At 43.0% G+C, this 20994-nt stretch overlaps 2 protein-coding genes across 5 annotated transcripts in view; both read left to right on the top strand.

The window, feature by feature from the left end:
* Positions 1-18: 18 nt before the first annotated feature.
* The window catches only part of TRAPPC13 (trafficking protein particle complex subunit 13), a 35796-nt gene continuing 14820 nt past the window's right edge, over positions 19-20994 (top strand). For all 4 annotated transcript variants that reach the window (XM_065663133.1, XM_065663132.1, XM_065663131.1 and 1 more), the window contains exons 1-6: positions 19-108; positions 6423-6491; positions 8032-8131; positions 8673-8757; positions 15862-15989; positions 16125-16197. In XM_065663133.1, coding sequence (XP_065519205.1) covers positions 63-108; positions 6423-6491; positions 8032-8131; positions 8673-8757; positions 15862-15989; positions 16125-16197 — 501 coding nt within the window. In that variant the 5' untranslated portion in view covers positions 19-62. The remainder of the gene's footprint in view (positions 109-6422; positions 6492-8031; positions 8132-8672; positions 8758-15861; positions 15990-16124; positions 16198-20994) is intronic.
* On the top strand, positions 33-4032 carry SHLD3 (shieldin complex subunit 3). Its single transcript, XM_065663137.1, has 2 exons — positions 33-108; positions 2977-4032. Exon 2 carries the CDS (start codon positions 3112-3114, stop codon positions 3859-3861), a length of 750 nt encoding a protein of 249 aa, XP_065519209.1. The 5' UTR covers positions 33-108; positions 2977-3111; the 3' UTR covers positions 3862-4032.

Raw genomic sequence — 20994 nt, 5'->3', positions numbered from 1 at the left:
CCGAGCGTTTCTGTTTTCCGCCAGCGGCAGCGTTTTAGCCCGTCGGGGTGAAGGCTGGCACCATGGACGTTAACCAGCCCAAGCAGGAGCATTTGCTGGCTCTGAAAGGTACTGCAGCGCGGCCCACCGAAGCCGACCCGCGCTTCCGTGGCCGCAGCCCTGCCCTCGCCCCACTCCCTGCTCTGGGGCAGGCTCTAAGGAGCGAGGCGAGGCGGCCGGGCTCTGCTCGGGGGGCAGCAGGGAGGCGTGGGCTGTGGTCATAAAACACGCCGTCCGCTTTGGGGGGAGGGCCCGGTTCTTTTCCTTGTAGAAGAAGGCCAAGGGGGGATCGGGCCGGCAGGAGGGCGCAGGGGGGGAAGTGGCCCAGGGTAAAAAAGAGGCGGAGGAGGTGCGGTGGAGAGCTATTGTGCGTGTGCACCTTGCGTGTCGGGGTCATCGAGGTCGTGTGGTGTATTTTACACGAAGCTTTCATGGGTTACAGAGGAAAAAAATACAAAAATCATAGAATGGTTTGGGTGGGAAAGGACCTTAAGATCATCCAGTTCCAACCCCCCTGCCATGGGCAGGCCCATCTTCCACTGGACCAGGTCGCTCCAAGCCCCGTCCAGCCTGGCCTTGGACATTACCAGGGATGGGGCAGCCACAGCTCCTCGGGGCAACCTGTGCCAGCACCTCAGCACCCTCACAGTAAAATACTGTTTTAATTTCCAGTTCCCTGCTGTCACTTTTGCTTGTTTGGTGTTGTCCCCTCATCCCCCTAATGGTTTTGCTGCTTTAATCTCATGCTTATTGCACCGCTTCTGGGCTTGCATCCTTCATTCAGGAATCACAGATAGCAGAAATAAAAACATGTCTCTCACATACTTTGCAGAATTAATACAGAAATCAAGAGAGCCCTGTAAACAATTTGTTAATTTTTGCTGGCATTTGGGCACCAGTGAGTCAGCAATAGAAATTCTGAGGAGTCTGAATCTACTTTAACTTCATTTCAATCATCAGACATAGTATTTACTTTCGTTTTTTCTAACTATTCCTACATATAAATAGATGCTGCTTGTTAAGTAGGAGTAATAAATAGTTGGTTAAAATCCCAATTCTGTGAGCATTCTAAATCAGTGTGGCTGCTTGGATGAAGTAGTGCAGCTGTGTACATCATTTCAGAGCTCATCTTACTCCCATTTACGAGTTTTGCAGTACTCCTGGAGAGAGGCTTTTAATGGTGTCTGCATGTCACTGTAAGATAATAACCATAGAATCATAGAATAGTTAGGATTGGAAAGGACCTTATGATCGTCTAGTTCCAACACCCCTGCCATGGGCAGGGACACCTCACACTAAACCATGTCACCCAAGGCTGTGTCCAAACTGGCCTTGAACATCGCCAGGGATGGAGCATTCACAACTTCCTTGGGCAACCCATTTTAGTGACTCACCACCCTTACATTAAAGAACTTCTTCCTTACATCCAATCCAAACTTCCCCTGTGTAAGTTTTAACCCATTACCCCATGTCCTATCATTACAGTCCCTAATGAAGAGTCCCCCCCAGCATCCTTATAGGCCCCCTTCAGATACTGGAAGGCTGCTATGAGGTCTCCATGCAGCCTTCTCTTCTCCAGGCTGAACAGCCCCAACTTTCTCAGCTTGTCTTCGTAGGGGAGGTGCTCCAGTCTTCTGATCATCCTCGTGGCCCTCCTCTGGACTTGTTCCAACAGTTCCATGTCCTTTTTATGTTGAGGACACCAGAACTGCACACAATACTCCAAGTGAGGTCCCACGAGAGCAGAGTAGAGGGGCAGGATCACCTCCTAATTCAAAGATTGACAAAGCCTTTTTTGAATATATGTACACACACACACACTGAAGCCAAAAACCTGAGAATGTCATCAGCTGACATTACAAACACATTTCAGTAGTAATTAATTCAAAGCAAAAAGTTTTATGACAGATAATTTTGCCTTTGTTAGAAACCAGTGTAATCTTTGGCTTAGATGAAAATTGGTGCAGACTTAAGACTGATTTTGCAAAAGCAGTGAGAAAGCTATCAAAATGATTGCAAACTTGTTGGGCGGGACAAAGATGGGAGAGCAAGAGAGTGCATATTAAGTTCTACAGTATCATTTGTAGGTCCATGTCTTGTCCCCCTGTCCCTCCTCCACACACCCCTGGAACTTAATATAATATTTGTATGAAAGAAAGCAAGGATGTATGAAAGTATAAAGTCTTTAAGGGCTTATTATTATTCCAAAAGTCTGATAGATTTAGGAGTATCAGGTCCTTAAGTTAAGGACTAAAAGTGTGGTTGCATGTATTGCTCACAAGCCCTGAGACTAAAATTTAATGTGTAGTTCTGATATGAAATGGAAGCAGGCAACTTTAATTTGCCTAAAGAACTTCCTTTTTAACTGGTTACTGTAAAAATTGATGTATCAATCAGGACTATTTCAGGAAGGGTTTTTGTAGCACATTCTAGTTGCTTTATATGCCGTGGTTTAGATGTTGAAGTGTAGGAGGGGAGGAAAGCACATAGAAAAAAAAAAAAAGGTAAATTTAAGAAAATAGGCACCAGTAATTCTGTGTCTTTTAATATACATCACAGTAATACAGGAAAAGTAATGGCAGATGGATAGCAAGAATGAGATATTGACAGTAAAAGAATACTCTTGGGAAGGTCAGTGTTGAGTAAACTCTGTGCATACAGGTAATGTTCAGCATACTGAAGTTATATGGTAGTGGTGGTGTACAGTTGCTAATGTTCAGCCTGGATAAAGTAGAATATTCTGATGCATATCTTGCTTATTTTTACAACATAACTTTGGTTTTTTGGTGGTGTGGTTTTTTGGTTTGGGTTTTGTTTTTTCTTGTTTGGTTGGTTGGTTTGTTTGGGTTTGGTTTTTTTTTTTTTTTTGTAAAATATCCTAGCAGTATTTTTCTTAATATGGTAGTATCTTATTTTTTTATAACACTTTTGCTTTAGGTCCTGTTTTCCACTGATCTTTACAGCACGGGGCAAGCAAGTGCTTTTAAATAAGATGTTTCAGTCTAGATTTGAGAATCCTAATCAAGAAACCGTTCCCTTTCTTAAGAATAACTGGATTCCTCCTGTACAAGCATGGAAGTGGTCTTGCATTATCGACCATATCAGAGAGATCTAGTAAAACTGCAGAACTTTGCAGAAGCAGCAGTGAAGGAGTTTCCCATTCGTCGGTTACCAAGATTTACACCCTGGTTTCCAAATGATTTATACAGACTTCCCCTCAAACCAAAAAAGCAGCCACCTGTTATTTCTTGTGAGGAAGCAGAAGAATTAAAACAGCTTTCTACACCTTCAGAATACGTTACAGGAGCTCCTGATTGTGACTGCACAAAAATCCTCCTTGAGTTTCAGTCTGACGTGAAACACAGGCAGACTTTAATCCAAGCACAAACTGTTCACAGACTAATTAACTTGGGGAATCAAGGAGACCCACCACCTAACGGAAGACAAAAATTGAAAAGGTCTTGGAGTGTCTCTCTCCCTAGCCCTAAGCTTAAAGAAAAGATCCTTCCTTTATCTCAAGAACTGCAAAATAATTTAGAAAGACTAAAACTGCATGCATTTTACAGAGCTAAGTGGGTAATTGAAGAGTCTATTTGTAATAATCAGAATATGGAGGACATCTGGGTAAAGCTGAATAGGCTTATCAAGCAGAATGAATTGCCATCTTGCAACGCTACTATCCAAAGATCTGTGGGACAGATATGGATTTTCTGTGATATATTATACTGTGAATATATTAGAAATATTCTTAGGGAAAAGCTAAGCCTTACTGATAAGATGAATTTACTTGTACATAAATTTGGAATTATATTTAGTTTGTAATTGTAAGGTGGAGATAAAATTGCTATCTGAAGTGCTGGAGTTTTTAAGCAGCTTAAGTTATACAAGTTTTTGAACAGCTGATGAATTAATGAACAGAAAACTGCTTAATATTACTTTGCTACATTTTTTTTAGCTGTAATAATTATTTATTAAGATGAGTAAGTTTCTGCTTGGCTTTTATAGCTTTTCTCTACATTGGTGATCTAAAGGACAAAAAATAAAATAAAAATTCCAGACTGTTATGGCAAGCTGTGTCAGATAATTTCAGTCAAGCAAAGTACATCCTCACTGTGCTTCTTGGAAGTTAGGAGAGGGAAGAATAATTTTGAGTGAGTTGCTATAATCGCTGTAAGGATCTGTAATTATTTTTGACACTGGGACTTTCAAGATCTGATTATTTCCTGAAAGTAGTGTATGTGGGTTCTTCAATGAAGGCATAGTCTTCACATGAAATCAGACTTGTTTCTATTCATGTATAAGCTGCCTTAGTAACAACTTAGCACTTGCTTCATAACATGAAGTAACACGACTTTGGTCGTGGTAATAAAATTCTGCCCCTCCCTTTCCCTGGATGTTTCTGGTCTTTTGTCTGTAATTATACTGGGGATCAAGAAAGCACTGACTTCCAGCTACAGGTCAGGAAATTAAGAAATGGGACACTTCCATCTGTGAAAACCTGTTTATTGTCCTTGTGGAAGATAAAGGCCTCTGAGGCTTTAAATGCATTTTATGTTAATGAAAGGCAGAATTCAGCATGACTTTTTTCACCTGAAAGAATAAGTTTATTCTTTGAAATATTTTATGAAATAAATTTATTTCAAGGCAACACTGTCCCTGCCCAGTTGCAGGGTCAGTAAAGCAGTTAAACTGCGATCAGTGTAACTGCAAGAGTATGTATTTCCATTAGGCACCCCTACTAATTCCAGATAATTTTGCTGTAGCTGGAGGTCAAGGTCTGTGGCATCTGGAAGAGGAGGAAAATAAATGAATGGTATTTGTAAACTGTTATCATTAACACTGGTGGAATAAAAGTGTATGTAAGCATAACATCCATGTGTGTAAAAACTAAATAAAATCCCCCTCGACTTTTACTTACCTTTTTCTTTTAATGACATTGTTATGTTGGAATAATTATTATAGGCATTACATATCTTCGGGTAGTTTAAAATTAAGGATGTTGCTCAGTGTGGATCATTGACATGTATTTGTAAACTGCGACTGAACAGTAAGGCGGTCTTATATTGACATTTGGGTGTTTGTGACATTTGGTATTACCACTTAGCAAAATTGATGTAAAGTGCTGTCTAGAGTAACTTCAGGTCATTATTACTTTTGAAGCTTGTATAGCCAAGTCATTTCACTGAAATTATTCTTCTGATCTTAACACTTCCACTAATAGTAGAAGAACAGACATGAGAGGTTGTCCTACAAAGAATATTTTCTAATATTAATTTAGTAGTTCTGTATGATCATATACATATCTTAATTTGTGCTTCGACTTCATTCTATGATATATTTATGTATCATCTTATATGTGACTAAACTTGATCTCTTACTGTTCCTTTAGAAACAGGCAGCAAATACTAGTTTATATGGGCTACTGTAAATTTGAATAAAATTAGGTAACTAATTATACTGACAGAAGACCTAAATATCTTACTAAACAGAAGTACAGGTTGGTGTGACTGTTAACTGGTAGCTGTCAGGTTTCTGCTGCTTTGGGTTGGCTTGTATGTGAATAAAAATTATAGAATCATAGAATCAGCTAGGTTGGAAAAGACCTTTAAGATCATCAAGTCTGACCATTACCTCCAGACTGCCAAGACCACCACTAGACTGTATCACTGAGGGCCTCATCTACACAGTGTTTGAACACCAGTGACAGTGACTCCCCCGCTGCCCTGGGCAGCCTGTTCCAATGCCTGACCACCCTCTCTGTGAGGAAACATTTTCTAATACCCAGTCTAAACCTTCCCAGGCACGCCTTGAGGCCCTTACCTCTTGTCCTGTCACTTGTTACTTATGAAAAGAGACTGATCCTCACGTTGCAACAGTCTCCTGTCAGGTAGTTGGAAGGAGAGCAGTAAGGTCCCCCCTGAACTTTCTGTTCTCCAGGCTATAGAACTCTAGTTCCCTCAGCTGCTCTTCATCAGACTTACGCTCCAGACACTTCACCAGCTTCCTTGCCCTTTTCTGGATGTGCGTCAGCACCTCAATGTCTCTCTTGTAGTGAAGGGCCCAGAACTGAACACGGGATTCAAGGTGCACATTCTTGTGAACCAGTACAGCCCACTACATCCAAATGCATATCAAAATAATTAAATCAGAGGAATAAAGCAAGAGGGAGCAATGGCGTCACCAGAGCTCTTGGCTGTCAGAGTGGCATGGAATGTGTTATATTGAAAAAGACCAGGTGATCCCAAAAGGTGTTACCCTTTATCAGACTAAGATTTGGTGGTTGTGGGTTTTTTTGGTGGAGAGAAAGACAAAATTGTACTTTGAAAATAAAATTTAAAAATACTTTTTTTATTGACTTGTGGTTTATTTCTTTATTTTTGCAGTGATGAGGCTAACCAAACCTACTTTATTCACTAATATTCCAGTGACTTGTGAAGAGAGAGATTTGCCAGGTATGTCTTTTGTACTGACTGATTATTATGTGCGTATTAGCAAGTTTATGCAAGGTGAGCATCTGAGACTTAGATATCAGAGGAGTCTTATAACTCCCATAGACAGTAATCCAAAACAGCAATATGTTTGGTAATGGCTATAGGAAGATACCAAAGTGCACTCACTCTACAACACTTCACTTGCAGCTTTGAAAGCTTGGTGATGTTGCAAACATTATCTCAAAGTCTGAGTAATTTAACACATAAGATAGAAGGTGCTTGTGAATGAAAAATGTGTAATTGTAGGGAAGTTTGGTGTGACTGTCATCTTTCTCTGGAGAAAATGCCTCGGTAATTAGAATCAACACAGGAATGTTCAATTGAAAATTACTTTTCAAGAATCACTGCTTTTGAATTGTGTTATGCTTGGCGTACAGTCATAAATTGGAAATCCCTGGGTTGTCCCCCAGTTGCTATCTAGAAGTCATGTATAAGAAAGAGGCAAATAAAAGAGTCAAGAAAAGGAGATTGTTTGGAAATGCAAAGCAAGTAGGGGAAGAAAGTAAGTGGGGTTGTTCAGTCTGTTATATAATGTGCTTTGCTCAGCAGAATTTAGAATCATAGAATAGTTAGGGTTGGAAAGGATCTTAAGATCAGCAAGTTCCACCACCCCTGCCATGGGCAGGGACACCTCACACTAAACCATGTCACCCAAGGCTGTGTCCAACCTGGTCTTGAACACCGCCAGGGATGGAGCATTCATAACTTCCTTGGGCAACCCATTCCAGTGCCTCACCACCCTTACAGTAAAAAACTTCTTCTGTATATCCAATCTAAACTTCCCCTGTTTAAGTTTTAACCCATTACCACTTTGTCCTATCACTACAGTCCCTAATGAAGAGTCCCGCCCCAGCATTGTTACAGGCCCCCTTCAGATACTGGAAGGCTGCTATGAGGTCTCCACGCAGCCTTCTCTTCTCCAGGCTGAACAGCCCCAACTTCCTCAGCCTGTCTTCATATGGGAGGTGCTCCAGCCCCCTGATCATCCTCGTGGCCCTCCTCTGGACTTGTTCCAACAGTTCCATGTCCTTTTTATGCTGAGGACACCAGAACTGTACTCAGTACTCCCATGTGAGGTTTCACAAGAGCAGAGTAGAGGGGCAGGATCACCTCCTTCGACCTGCTGGTCACGCTTCTTTTGATGCAGCCCAGGATACGGTTGGCTTTCTGGGCTGCGAGCACGCACTGCCAGCTCGTATTCATTTTCTCATTGAACAACACCCTTAAAGTCTTCCCTTAAAGTTTAATGTTAATTTGAGATTAGCCTTTGGGATTGTGCCATTCAGTAGATAAACTGAATGATTTGTTGGACAGAAGTGCCTGAAAGTAAGTTATAATTTCTAGGTTGGCCTGTAGATACGTATTTCTTCCCTAAACAAGTTGGTTGTAAAAGGAGTATGTCTGAAATAAATGGCAATGTGATTAAATGTCATAACTTAAATGTAAACAAAGGTTTAGATTTAGCAAATGTTTAGATAGTAGCGATTTCGTATTTCTACAGGTAACCTCTTTAACCAGCTCATGAAAGATGATCCTTCTACTGTAAAGGGAGCAGAAACTTTGATGCTAGGAGAAATGCTGACTTTGCCTCAAAATTTTGGGTAAGAATGAATTATTGTAACTATAACATGTAAGATTTAGGATTAATTTAATGATAATATTTTTATTACTTTTCTTTCTCTTTGAACATCGTTGTTATGCAATGAGATGTTCAATCATTTAAAAAAAAATCTATGGCTTGATTTACAATGTAATGTAATACATAAGGGTGTGCTGCCTGATGTTTCTTGTCCATAGCCTGACTCTGAATGTAATAAGGATTGAAAATTTAAAGAAATTTGCAGCTGTAGGTGAATTATTAATGTAATACACTAGTATAAACCACATCCGACACTGAGAGTTTTCTACAGTGAATTTTGTGGGTACTGTAAGCTATCTTATTGTTCTAAGATTTTTATCTAGAAAAAAAATCTCTATTTGTTCTTTTCTGAAGCTGCTTGTCTTAGAAGGATGACTTTTAGAAGTATGGCAAATATATGTGCGTATGTGTGTGTGTGTATTTTCATTAGAACTTACAGAGGTTTGAAATATTCTGTATTTTTTAAAATAACTGTTACTGCACTTTTTTTTTTTGTAACACAGAAATATATTTCTGGGAGAGACATTTTCCAGTTACATTAGTGTACACAATGATAGCAGTCAAGTTGTCAAGGACATACTGGTAAAGGTATGTGAAGATAAATCTACTTACTAGATACATAAAAAAAATGAAGTATGTTGAGTATGTTTCCTAACAATATCTTGTGTCGTTAATGTAGATATATGGACTTCAGGAAATATCTTTTTCCAATCCAGAAAACATACGTGGAAATTGGAAAAAATAAAACAAAAATAGAAATTATAGTAGAAATCTTTAAAGATTAAAATTAGAATTCAAAACTAGGATTAGAATCATAGAAGAGAATCATAGAATAGAAACATAGAATAGTTAGGGTTGGAAAGGACCTCAAGATCATCAAGTTCCAACCCCCCTGCTATGGGCAGGGACACCTCACACTAAACCATGTCACCTAAGGCTGTGTCCAACCTGGTCTTGAACACCGCCAGGGATGGAGCATTCATAACTTCCTTGGGCAACCCATTCCAGTGCCTTACCACCCTTACAGTAAAAAACTTCTGTATATCCAATCTAAACTTCCCCCGTTTAAGTTTTAACCCATTACCCCTTTGTCCTATCACTACAGTCCCTAATGAAGAGTCCCGCCCCAGCATTGTTACAGGCCCCCTTCAGATACTGGAAGGCTGCTATGAGGTCTCCACGCAGCCTTCTCTTCTCCAGGCTGAACAGCCCCAACTTCCTCAGCCTGTCTTCATATGGGAGGTGCTCCAGCCCCCTGATCATCCTCGTGGCCCTCCTCTGGACTTGTTCCAGCAGTTCCATGTCCTTTTTATGTTGAGGACACCAGAACTGCACACAATACTCCAGGTGAGGTCTCACAAGAGCAGAGTAGAGGGGCAGGATCACCTCCTTCGACCTGCTGGTCACGCTCCTTTTGATGCAGCCCAGGATACGGTTGGCTTTCTGGGCTGTGAGCACACACTGCCGGCTTGTGTTCATTTTCTCATCAACCAGCACCCCCAAGTCCTTCTCCGCAGGGCTGCTGTGAATCTCTTCTCTGCCCAACCTGTAGCTGTGCCTGGGATTGCTCCGACCCAGGTGTAGGACCTTGCACTTGGCATGGTCGAACTTCATAAGGTTGGCATCAGCCCACCTCACAAGCGTGTCAAGGTCCCTCTGGATGGCATTCATTCCCTCCAGCCTATCAACCGGACCACACAGCTTGGTGTCATCGGCAAACTTGCTGAGGGCGCACTCAATCCCACTGTCCATGTCAGCGATGAAGATGTTAAACAAGACCGGTCCCAACATCGATCCCTGAGGGACACCACTCGTTACTGGTCTCCAGCCACACATTGAGCCATTGACTCTTTGCTTGCGGCCATCCAGCCAGTTCTTTATCCACCAAGTGGTCCATCCATCAAATTAATATCTCTCCAATTTAGAGACAAGGATGTTGTGCGGGACAGTGTCAAATGCTTTGCACAAGTCCAGGTAGATGACATCAACTGCTCTACCCCTGTCCGTCAGTTCTGTAGCCCCATCATAGGAGTCCACCAAATTGGTCAGGCAGGATTTCCCCTTAGTGAAGCCATGCTGGCTGTCACCAAGCACCTTGTTGTTTTTCATGTGCCTTAGCATGCCTTCCATGAGAATCTGCTCCAAGATTTTACCAGGCACAGAGGTGAGACTGACTGGTCTGTAATTCCCCGGGTCTTCCATTTTCCCCTTCTTGAAAATGGGGGTTATATTTCCCTTTTTCCAGTCGTCGGGAATCTCACCTGACTGCCACGATTGTATTAAAAAAAAAATTGATATATTATTGTAATTGTTTAAGCCCAGCTGGTAGCTCAGAGCCATGCAGTTGCTCGCTCACTCCCCTCCCCCATCCTCCCCCCACTTCCGGAGGGATGGGGAGGAGAATTGAAAGAATGTAACTCCCACGGGATGAGAACAGTCCAGTAACTAAGGTATAGCACCAATCACTGCTGCTGCCACCAATAATAATGATAAGGTAAATAACAAGGGAAGAGAATACAACTGCTCACCACCCGCTGACTGATACCCAGCCTGACCCAAGCAGTGATCTAGCCCTTCTGGGTAACCGCCCCTGTTTATATGCTGGGCACAACATGCTGTGGTATGGAATACCTCTTTGGTCAGTTTGGGTCAGGTGTCCTGTCTCTGCTTCCTCCTGGCTTCCCCTCCTCCCTGCCAGCGCATGAGACGCAGAAAGTCCTTGGTCAGAGTAAACATTACTGAGCAGCAACTAAAAACATCCCTGTTATCAGCACTGTTCCCAGGCTGAAAGTCAAAACCACAGCACTGCACCAGCTACTAAGAAGGAGAAAAATGACTGCTACTGCTGAACCCAGGACAGTATCCACCCCTTGTTCCATACCATTCATGTCATGCTCAGATCCCACATTTTTCAATATACCATCATTCTTGTCTCATATATATATGTATATATGTATATATATATGCATCCACACACACAGAGAGATATCATTTCTTAGTGCATGGACCAATCCCTATAAAACTGCTGAGTTCATCCGGTCCATGTTGTTGGGCTCCATCTCTTGTAACAGTCATTCAGAGCAGGAGAGACGGTGTGCAGTGTTGGATTGTTGCCTGCTGATGAACCACGGAACTTGTCCGGTCACTGCTGAGCTCGTCTGGTTTCGTCAAAGTTCATTCTTTGTTGGCATGATGGTCAGAGGAAAGTCACGGCCAGTCGCTGGTGACCTGAGGACATCTGGCTGGTGGGCTATAAAAGTGCTACATAGCAGGCAACAGCATATAACTGAGTTCATTGGCTGTTTTCCCCTAAAATCACATCCACTTGAGGTACACATCGGAATTCCTTATCTTCCCGTATTACCCACCAAGTATATCTGGGTCTCTGAGCAAAAGCAATCCCACAAGTGGGTTTGCCTTTACCTGAAGCAGAAGTAACCCAGACTGTCTTCCCCAGCAAATTCTTTATGTGCACCACAGGAATTTTCTCCCCCTCTACAGTATGTGAAAGTTCAGACTGGGCTGGGCCAGCTCTGTGGGCAGATCCTCTGGTGTTGACCAGCCAGGTGGCCTTTGGTAAATGTGTATCCCAATGTTGGAAAGTCCCACCACCCATTGCTCTCAGTGTAGTTTTTAACAGCCCATTGTACCATTCGATTTTCCCAGAGGCTGGTGCATGGTAGGGGATGTGATATACCCACTCAGTGCCATGCTGTTTGGCGTAAGTGTCTATAAGGCTGTTCCGGAAATGAGTCCCATTGTCTGACTCAGTTCTCTGAGTTGTTCTGGTGTTCCTCAGTGGCCTGACTCTTGGGTACATGTGCATCTACATGGCGTACCTTCACCACCAGGTTCTGCACCCGGGCAGCAATATCTTGCCACAGTGCAGCAGCCCAGATGGGTTTACCTCTGCATTGCCAGTTGCTCTGCTTCCATTGCTGCAACCACCCCCACAGGGCATTTGCCACCATCCACGAGTCAGTATAGAGAGAAAGTACTGGCCACTTTTCTCGTTCAGCAATGTCCAGGGCCAGCTGGATGGCTTTCACCTTTGCAAGCTGACTGGATTCACCCTCTCCTTCAGCAGTTTCTGCAACTTGTCGTCAAGGACTCCATACGGCTGCCTTCCGTCTCTGATGCTTTCCCACAATACGGCAGGACCCATCAGTAAACAAGGCATATTGCTTTTCACTTTCTGACAGTTTATTATATGGTGGGGCCTCTTCAGCATGCATCACCTCCTCCTCTGGTGACATTCCAAAATCTTTGTCTTCTGCCCAGTCCATGATGACTTCTAGAATGCCTGAACAACTGGGATTTCCTATTCCAGCTCATGTAATTAGTGCAGCCACTTACTCCATGTAGCATCAGTTGCATAACGTGTAGAGGAGACCCTGCCTTTGAACATACAGCCCAGCACGGACAACTGGGGTGCCAGGAGGAGCTGTGCTTCAGTGCCAATCACTCCTGAAGCAGCTCGAACCCCTTCACAGGCTGTCAGTATCTCTTGTCATGGTTGGTGAAGCCACTGTGCTTGGGGTTTGAGTAGCACCAGCAGCTGCGCTATCTGTTGCTGTTGGGGTTTGGGTAGCTGCTGTACTTGTTGCTGGGGTTGGTGTAGTTGCTGTGCTTGAAATTGGATTAACTGCGTTGTCTGTTGTAGTCAGCATTTGAGCAGCTGCTGTACTTGTCACTGCAGTTGGTGTGGTTGCTGTACTTTTCACTGGGGATGGTGTAGTTGCTGTACGTGTCACTGCGGTTGGTGTAGCTGCTGTACTTGTCACTGGGGTTGGTGTAGTTGCTGTGCTTGGAGTAGCTGCATTGTCTGTTGCTTTGCCATCAGCCGCAGAGATTTTTTTTTCGCTTTTAAGCTGCTGGTTAGTGTTGAAAAGGGCTCTGTAAGCATAGGCCGAGCCCCAGCATGTTGCCGTGATTTGCCCCTCTCTGCTATGACCAGGATGACAACACACCTCTTTTCTTTAGGGAAAACAGCTGTGGGAGACATTACCGTGGGGATCTGTTACAGGCCGCCTGATCAAGGAGAAGCTGTGGATGAAGCACTCTACAGACAGATAGGAAAAGCCTCGTGCTCGCAGGCCCTTGTTCTCATGGGGGACTTCAACCACCCTGACATAGGTTGGAACGATGGCACTGCACGTCACAGGCAGTCCAGGAGGTTCCTCGATTGTGTGGAAGACAACTTCCTTCTGCAAGTAAAAGAGGAGCTGACAAGGAGAGGTGCCATGCTTGGCCTTGTGCTCACCAACAGGGAAGGGGTTGTTGAGAATGTGGTACTGCAGGGCAGCGTTGGATGCAGCGATCACGAGATGGTCGAATTTGAGATCCCCAGGAGAGTGAGAAGAGCGTGCAGCAAGCTCACTGCCCTGGACTTCAAAAGAGCAGACTTTGGCCTCTCCAGGAGCCTGCTTAGTAAGGTTCCATGGGATATAGCCCTGGAGGGCAGAGGGGCCCAAGACTCTTGGTTAATATTCAAGGATCACCTGCTACAAGCTCAGGAGTGTTGCATCCCAACTAGAAGGAAGTGCGGCAGGAGGGCCAGGAGACCTCCTTGGATGGATAAGGAGCTGCTGGGGAAAATTCAAAGGAAAAAAGAGGCTTATAAAAAATGGAAGCAAGGACAGGCGGCCTGGGTAGAGTACAGGGATGTTGTCCGGGAAGCTAGGGACCAGGTTAGGAAGGCTAAGGCCCAGTTAGAATTAAACCTAGCCAGGGATGTTAAGGATAACAGGAAGGGATTCTACAGGTACGTAGCAAACAAAACCAGACTAGGGACAACATAGGCCCCCTGAGGAAGCTTTTGGGAGAACTGGCTACACAGGATTTGGAGAAGGCTGTTGTTCTGAATGACTTCTTTGCCTCGGTCTTCACTGGCAAAGGCTCTGACTGCACCACCCAGGTCTTGGAAGGCAGATGCAGGGACTGTGAGAATGAAGAGCTTGGGCCCACTGTAGGAGAGGATCTGATTTGAGACTATCTTAAAAATCTGAATGCGCACAAGTCCGTGGGACCTGATGAAATCCATCCATGGGTCCTGAAGGAGCTGGCGAATGAGGTTGCTAAGCCACTGGCCATCGTATTTGAAAAATCATGGCAGTCAGGTGAAGTTCCCAATGACTGGAAAAAGGGAAATATAACCCCCATTTTCAAGAAGGGGAAAATGGAAGACCCGGGGAATTACAGACCAGCCAGTCTCACCTCTGTGCCTGGTAAAATCTTGGAGCACATTCTCCTGGACGGCATGCTAAGGCACATGAAAAACAACAAGGTGCTTGGTGACAGCCAGCATGGCTTCACTAAGGGGAAATCCTGCCTGACCAATTTGGTGGCCTTCTATGATGGGGCTACAAAACTGATGGACACGTGTAAAGCAGTTGATGTCATCTACCTGGACTTGTGCAAAGCGTTTGACACTGTTCCACACAACATCCTTCTCTCTAAATTGGAGAGATATCAATTTGATGGATGGACCACTCGGTGGATAAAGAACTGGCAGGATGGCAGAACACAAAGAGTTGTGGTCAATGGCTCGATGTCCGGCTGGAGACCAGTAACGAGTGGTGTCCCTCAGGGATTGGTGTTGGGACCGGTCTTGTTTAACATCTTCGTCGCTGACATGGACAGTGGGATTGAGTGTGCCCTCAGCAAGTTTGCCGATGACACCAAGCTGTGTGGTCCGGTTGATATGCTGGAGGGAAGGAATGCCATCCAGAGGGACCTTGACACGCTTGTAAGGTGGGCTGATACCAACCTTATGAAGTTCAACCACGACAAGTGCAAGGTCCTACACTTGGGTTGGAGCAATCCCAGGCACAGCTACAGATTGGGCAAAGAAGAGATTCACAGCGGCCCTGCGGAGAAGGACTTGGGGGTGCTGGTAGATGAAAAAATGAACATGAGCCGGCAGTGTGCGCTCGCAGCCCAGAAAGCCAACCGCATCCTGGGCTGCATCAAAAGGAGCGTGACCAGTGTGAGACCTCACCTGGAGTATTGTCTGCAGTTCTGGTGTCCTCAACATAAGAAGGACATGGAATTGCTGGAACAAGTCCAGAGGAGGGCCACAGGGATGATCAGGAGACTGGAGCACCTCCCGTGCCCCACGTTGGGTGCCACAAAGAACTGTCGTGGTTTAAGCCCAGCCAGTAACTCAGAACCACATCGCTACTTGCTTGCTCCCCTGATGCTACTGCTACTACTGCTACGATGACTTCTACTGCTGAACCCAGGACAATTACAAAGCTTCTCTGGAGAATTGGTGTAATAAAACTTCCACAACCAAAAAAAAAGTTGTATTTGCTTACTTGGACTTACAATGAGGTCATCAAAGCAGGTTGTCTGTAAAGCATGCTTTGACTTATATTTTACTTTGTGCTGAACAAATAATACTTTGAGAATATAAATTCGAGAAGTCATTTTGGAACTCAATGTAAAAGTAAATAGAGATTTTATAAGATGCATGTTAAAGGATTGGACTGTTTATGTATATGTATTTTAGAACTTGTCTTTAGCTTTGACAAATAAATAACATCATCATAACTTATCTATATTATGTATATAAAGCATGTAGGGTATAAAATGCTCAGTGAAACTTAGTACTTGATCACGTAAGTTATTCTTCTTTAAATTGCTTAATGAGATGCAGTTCTAACCAGTGCTTTGGTTTTCTGTCCCCAGGCTGATCTTCAGACAAGTTCTCAGCGCTTGAACCTTTCAGCTTCTAGTGCTGCAGTGGCAGAACTTAAACCTGACTGTTGCATTGATGATGTGATCCATCATGAAGTAAAGGAAATAGGAACACACATGTAAGGTTTTAAATTTTTCTACGATTAAATGAACTTAAATGAAACTGCAGCACATGCATGCTATTCTGTTGCTGCTTTGATACAGGCACAAAATTTAAGTAATTCAAATTACTTCTTAAAAATTGTTTCTTTCAGCCTAGTTTGTGCAGTAAGTTACACTACGCAGACAGGAGAGAAGATGTACTTCAGAAAGTTCTTCAAATTTCAGGTATTGCACAAAGTATTCTACTCTACTTTTTAGTAAGTGAGTGAATCTGGAAAACCCTTTTTAAAATATTTGATACTTCAAAGCACTTTTACTTACTAAAAATCTGTTTTGACTTTTAAAAGTAAACCTGTAACTGTTGCTGTAAATTTCACATGAACTGGTAGTTTCTAATTGCTGTATAGTTAAACATATGAGAAATATAAAAAGTATTACATATTATGATTTTTATTGATTTAATGAGAAAGAAAACTCTACTCTGAAAAAAAACCAAACACAACTTTTTATAGCAGCCAGCATCCTGATTATTTTTAAATGGAACAAGAGAACAAGTATTGTTTGCTCCTTGACACATTTTAACCTTTGAGGTTAGATGGTGAAATTCTGGATTTTCTTCTAGTGTGTGTAGCATTTCATACATTGGAATTTAGTGGCTGGGTGTTTAAGGGAAACTAAGAAAAGACATCTAATGTGTTACATCTGACTAATAAGTAATTGGTAGAGTTGAAACATTTTGTTCCACTTCACAAACTTCAAGACTTGAAATTAGAGTAACTGAAAAAGGCAGGAAATTGTTGTTGTCTGTAGACTAGTTCTGGCAGGAAAGTCCATTTGATTTGTGTATTTAATGGGTGTTTATTTTTTAGAGAAATATGCTGAGATTTGGATAGTTGTGGGCTCTTTCCCCTAGAATGAAGGATTCAGTGACATGCTTTACTGAATACATTTTTAGATACTGTCATGTCTGGCAATGCAGGAGCATTATGTAACTGGGACCTGTATCTTTTGCATGTTGCAGGTGATTTACTTTTGCTCTTTTATGGTATTCTACAGTACTCTATATACTTCAGACTTCAGTCTTTAGAAGGCCAAATTGCCATGCCCTGCAAAAGACACCTGACTGCTGTTATTACTTGTGGGCCTTGAAATGGCAGGTATTGATTAGTCAAAGGTGTTTGCAAACAATTCTAGGGAAAATAATTTCATATCAATTTTTGCGTTGCACTCTTCTCTGAACTCAGAAACTCTTCAGTGTTTCTTCATCTTTAAGGAAGCTGAGTTTCATCTTTGTGTGTTTTGTCTTGCCCTTTGTGTAAAATGGTTTCCCTTTCCATTTTTCCATTTTTTTGTCCCCAGGATCTCAGTATTCTGCACCTCTGTCCCCTCTAGGCTTCCTCTAATCACTAATGTACCCACACACATTTCCAGTTCACATCTCCTTTCCCATCCCTAACTTCGTTATTGCCAGAGCCTTGTTCAACATGTCAGTTTGTCTCCTTTAGATTTGATATGGAAGCTTATTTGTGCACATTTTTCAGGGGTCTACATGCATATTGTAATTCCTGGGTTTTAGCTTAATCCAGCACAGGCAACTTTTATGTCAAAATAGATAAGGCCAGTTATCTGTCACATTTGAAGCTCTTCCTTCAAAGAAGGAAGCATGAAAGCTTCTCAAAAAGTACACATACATTTTAACACATTTTATAAATACTTTCTGATTCATTATGAGAAAAACACTACACTGAGCAATTTTAGTTGTGGTTTGGTTGGTTGGTTAGTTGGTTTGGTTTTTTGTTTGCTTTTTTTCTATATGACATGGGGACAAGAAAATTGGAGAACAAACCGCAAGAAATGTTACAGAAAACTGAACAAGGTTTTTACAATGTGAAATTGTGTGCCTGGCAAAATCTTGGAGCAGATTCTCATGGAAGGCATGCTAAGGCACATGAAAAACAACAAGGTGCTTGGTGACAGCCAGCAGGGCTTCACTAAGGGGAAATCCTGCCTGACCAATTTGGTGGCCTTCTATGATGGGGCTACAGAACAGATGGACAGGGGTAGAGCAGCTGATGTCACCTACCTGGACTTGTGCAAAGCGTTCAATACTGTCCTGCATGACATCCTTGTCTCTAGACTGGAGAGACATCAATTTGATGGATGGACCACTCGGTGGATAAAGAACTGGCTGGATGGCCGCACACAAAGAGTCAATGGCTCAATGTCTGGCTGGAGACCAGTAATAAGTGGTGTCCCTCAGGGATCGGTGTTGGGACCGGTCTTGTTTAACATCCTCGTTGCTGACATGGACAGTGGGGTTGAGTGCGCCCTCAGCAAGTTTGCCAATGATACCAAGCTGTGTGGTCCGGTTGATATGCTGGAGGGAAGGAATGCCATCCAGAGGGACCTTGACACTCTTGTGAGGTGGGCTGATGCCAACCTTATGAAGTTCAACCATGCCAAGTACAAGGTCCTACACCTGGGTCAGAGCAATCCCAGGCACAGCTACAGGTTGGGCAGAGAAGAGATTCAGAGCAGCCCTGCGGAGAAGGACCTTGGTATGCTGTTCAATGAGAAAATGAACATGAGCCAGCTGCAGTGTGCAACCAATATCCTGGGCTGCATCAAAAGGAGCGTGACCAGCAGCTTGAAGGATGTGATCCTGCCCCTGTTCTCTGCTCTTGTGAGACCTCACCTGGAGCATTGTGTGCAGTTCTGGTGTCCATATAAAGGACATGGAACTGTTGGAACAAGTCCAGAGGGGGGCTGTGAAGATGATCAGGGGACTGGACCACCTCCCCTATGAAGACAGGCTGAGGAAGTTGGGGCTGTTCAGCCTGGAGAAGAGAAGGCTGCATGGAGACCTCATAGCAGCCTTCCAGTATCTGAAGGGGGCCTATAGGGATGCTGGGGAGGGACTCTTCGTCAGGGACTGTAGTGACAGGACAAGGGGTAACGGGTTAAAACTTAAACAGGGGAAGTTTAGATTGGATATTAGGAGGAAGTTCTTTACTGTAAGGATGGTGAGGCACTGGAATGGATTGCCCAAGGAAGCTGTGAATCCTCCATCCCTGGCAGTGTTCAAGGCCAGGTTGGACGAAGCCTCGGCTAGGATGGTTTAGTGTGAGGTGTCCCTGCCCATGGCAGGGGGGTCTGAACTAGATGGTCTTGAGGTCCTTTCCACCCCTAACTGTTCTTGATTCTATGAATTGCTGTCTGCTAGTGTCTGAGGTGCCACCATCTGCTTTATAACCAAAAAAAAACCCCACCATCTTATCTTTGATAGATTCTTAACTTTTTCACTCATATTTTCTGGGATATTTTAAGTTGAACTGGTGTTACAGTTAAACAGCTTCTTTTGCAACCATTATATGTAGTTTCGTGCTGATGTAGACTGTCTTTTTGTTCCAAACCTTCTTGAGTAATTAACATCCTTATGCTTATATGAAAAGAAATTATTCTTTCTAGAGTTTGGTTATTGTTTGGATTTGAGGAGAGGATGTGTGTGAACCTCACAATAATTATTTGATTTTCACTGGAATGCCTCTTGAAATTTACTGGAATGAATGGAAAGGTTTTCTTTATCAAAGAGAAAAAAAATCAGCCCTTAGGGAAATTAATAAAAAGCTCACTGAAGCAAAATATTTGGTGGGTGTCCTGGGTTGAGCAGCAGCAGTCATTTTTCTCCTTAGGAGCTAGTACAGTGCTGTGTTTTGATCTTTTGGCCTTGGAACAGTGGTGATAACGCCGATGTTTTCAGTTGCTGCTCGAATGTTTGGTGTGGCCAAGGACTTTCTGAGCCTCATGCTCTGCCAGGGAGGAGGGGAGGCCGGGAGGAAGCAGAGACAGGATATCTGACCCAAACTAGCGAAAGAGGTATTCCATACCACAGCACGTCATGCCCAGGAGGTAACTTAGAGTGACCCGGAAGGGGTAGAGGGACTGCAGGGTTGGAGGAGGTATCGGTCGGTGCTTGGCTGGGGGGAGTGGGGTGAGTTATTGGTCGGCTGGTGTTGAGGTGTTGTATTCTTTCCTCTTGTTATTTCCTTTAGCACTATTATTATTGGTGGTAGCAGTAGTGATTTGTGTTATACCTTAGTTACTAAACTGTTCTTATCTCAACCTGTGGGAGTTGCATTCTTTTTGATTCTCCTCTCCGTCCCTCCAGAAGCAGGGGGAGGGCAAGAAGGGGGGGGAGTGAGTAAAAGAGGTTTGTGGTTGGGTTTAAACCACGACAGTGGGAAAGAACACTTCACCAACAAAAACCTAAATTAAAATTTTGACTTCTTCTCTTTACAGAGAGAGATGGTTATGATTACTTGGAAGAGTTGAACGTTACACCTGTTATAATGCAAAAATCTCTATGAAGAGTACTTTTTAATCTTGAATTCTTCAGGGCTAAAAAAATTGTTCACAACTTGAAACTTTTTAGGGGTGTCTCAGGATGCACTGCACTTACGTGCAAACAAAAGAAAAATTTCCCTGAATAAAGGGAAATAAATGTCTTCAGCAAGATACTTGAAATTTGCTTTGTTATAAGTATTATTGAAGATTATTTCTTTCTGTTACATCAACATATGTTTGTTTCATATTTGAATATGTTAACTGTAATGGCTTTATGTACAAAATTCAAGCACTCAAGAGCCAATGCTTTATTATCACCTTCCATATCATCAAATTGTTTTCTTTTGCTGATTTATTCTCATGTGATTGAAGTGGTTTATTGGCTTTTTTATTGCTTGTAACAGTTGTGTTTTCTAGAAGAAAGTGAAGCCTAATAATGGTTTGTTGCTTAAGCTGATCATATGAATAGTTATCTGTTTTTAGAGGAGTTCTCAGCAACTTTTGCGGCAAAACACTGAAGGACTTGCAAATTGTTCCTGCTCACTCTTGAACACAAGTGCAGACCACTTCAGGATACAAGACGGATGTAGTGTTGCCTTAAAGACATAGATCTATTTAGTGCGCTGAATCTGTCTAGTTTTGAATGAGGCCAGTGCTTAGGTGGAGGAGTGTTTGTTT

This window comes from Lathamus discolor, chromosome Z (genome assembly GCF_037157495.1).
Source record: "Lathamus discolor isolate bLatDis1 chromosome Z, bLatDis1.hap1, whole genome shotgun sequence".
Lineage (NCBI taxonomy): Eukaryota > Metazoa > Chordata > Aves > Psittaciformes > Psittacidae > Lathamus > Lathamus discolor.
This window is presented reverse-complemented; position numbering and strand designations above follow the sequence as displayed.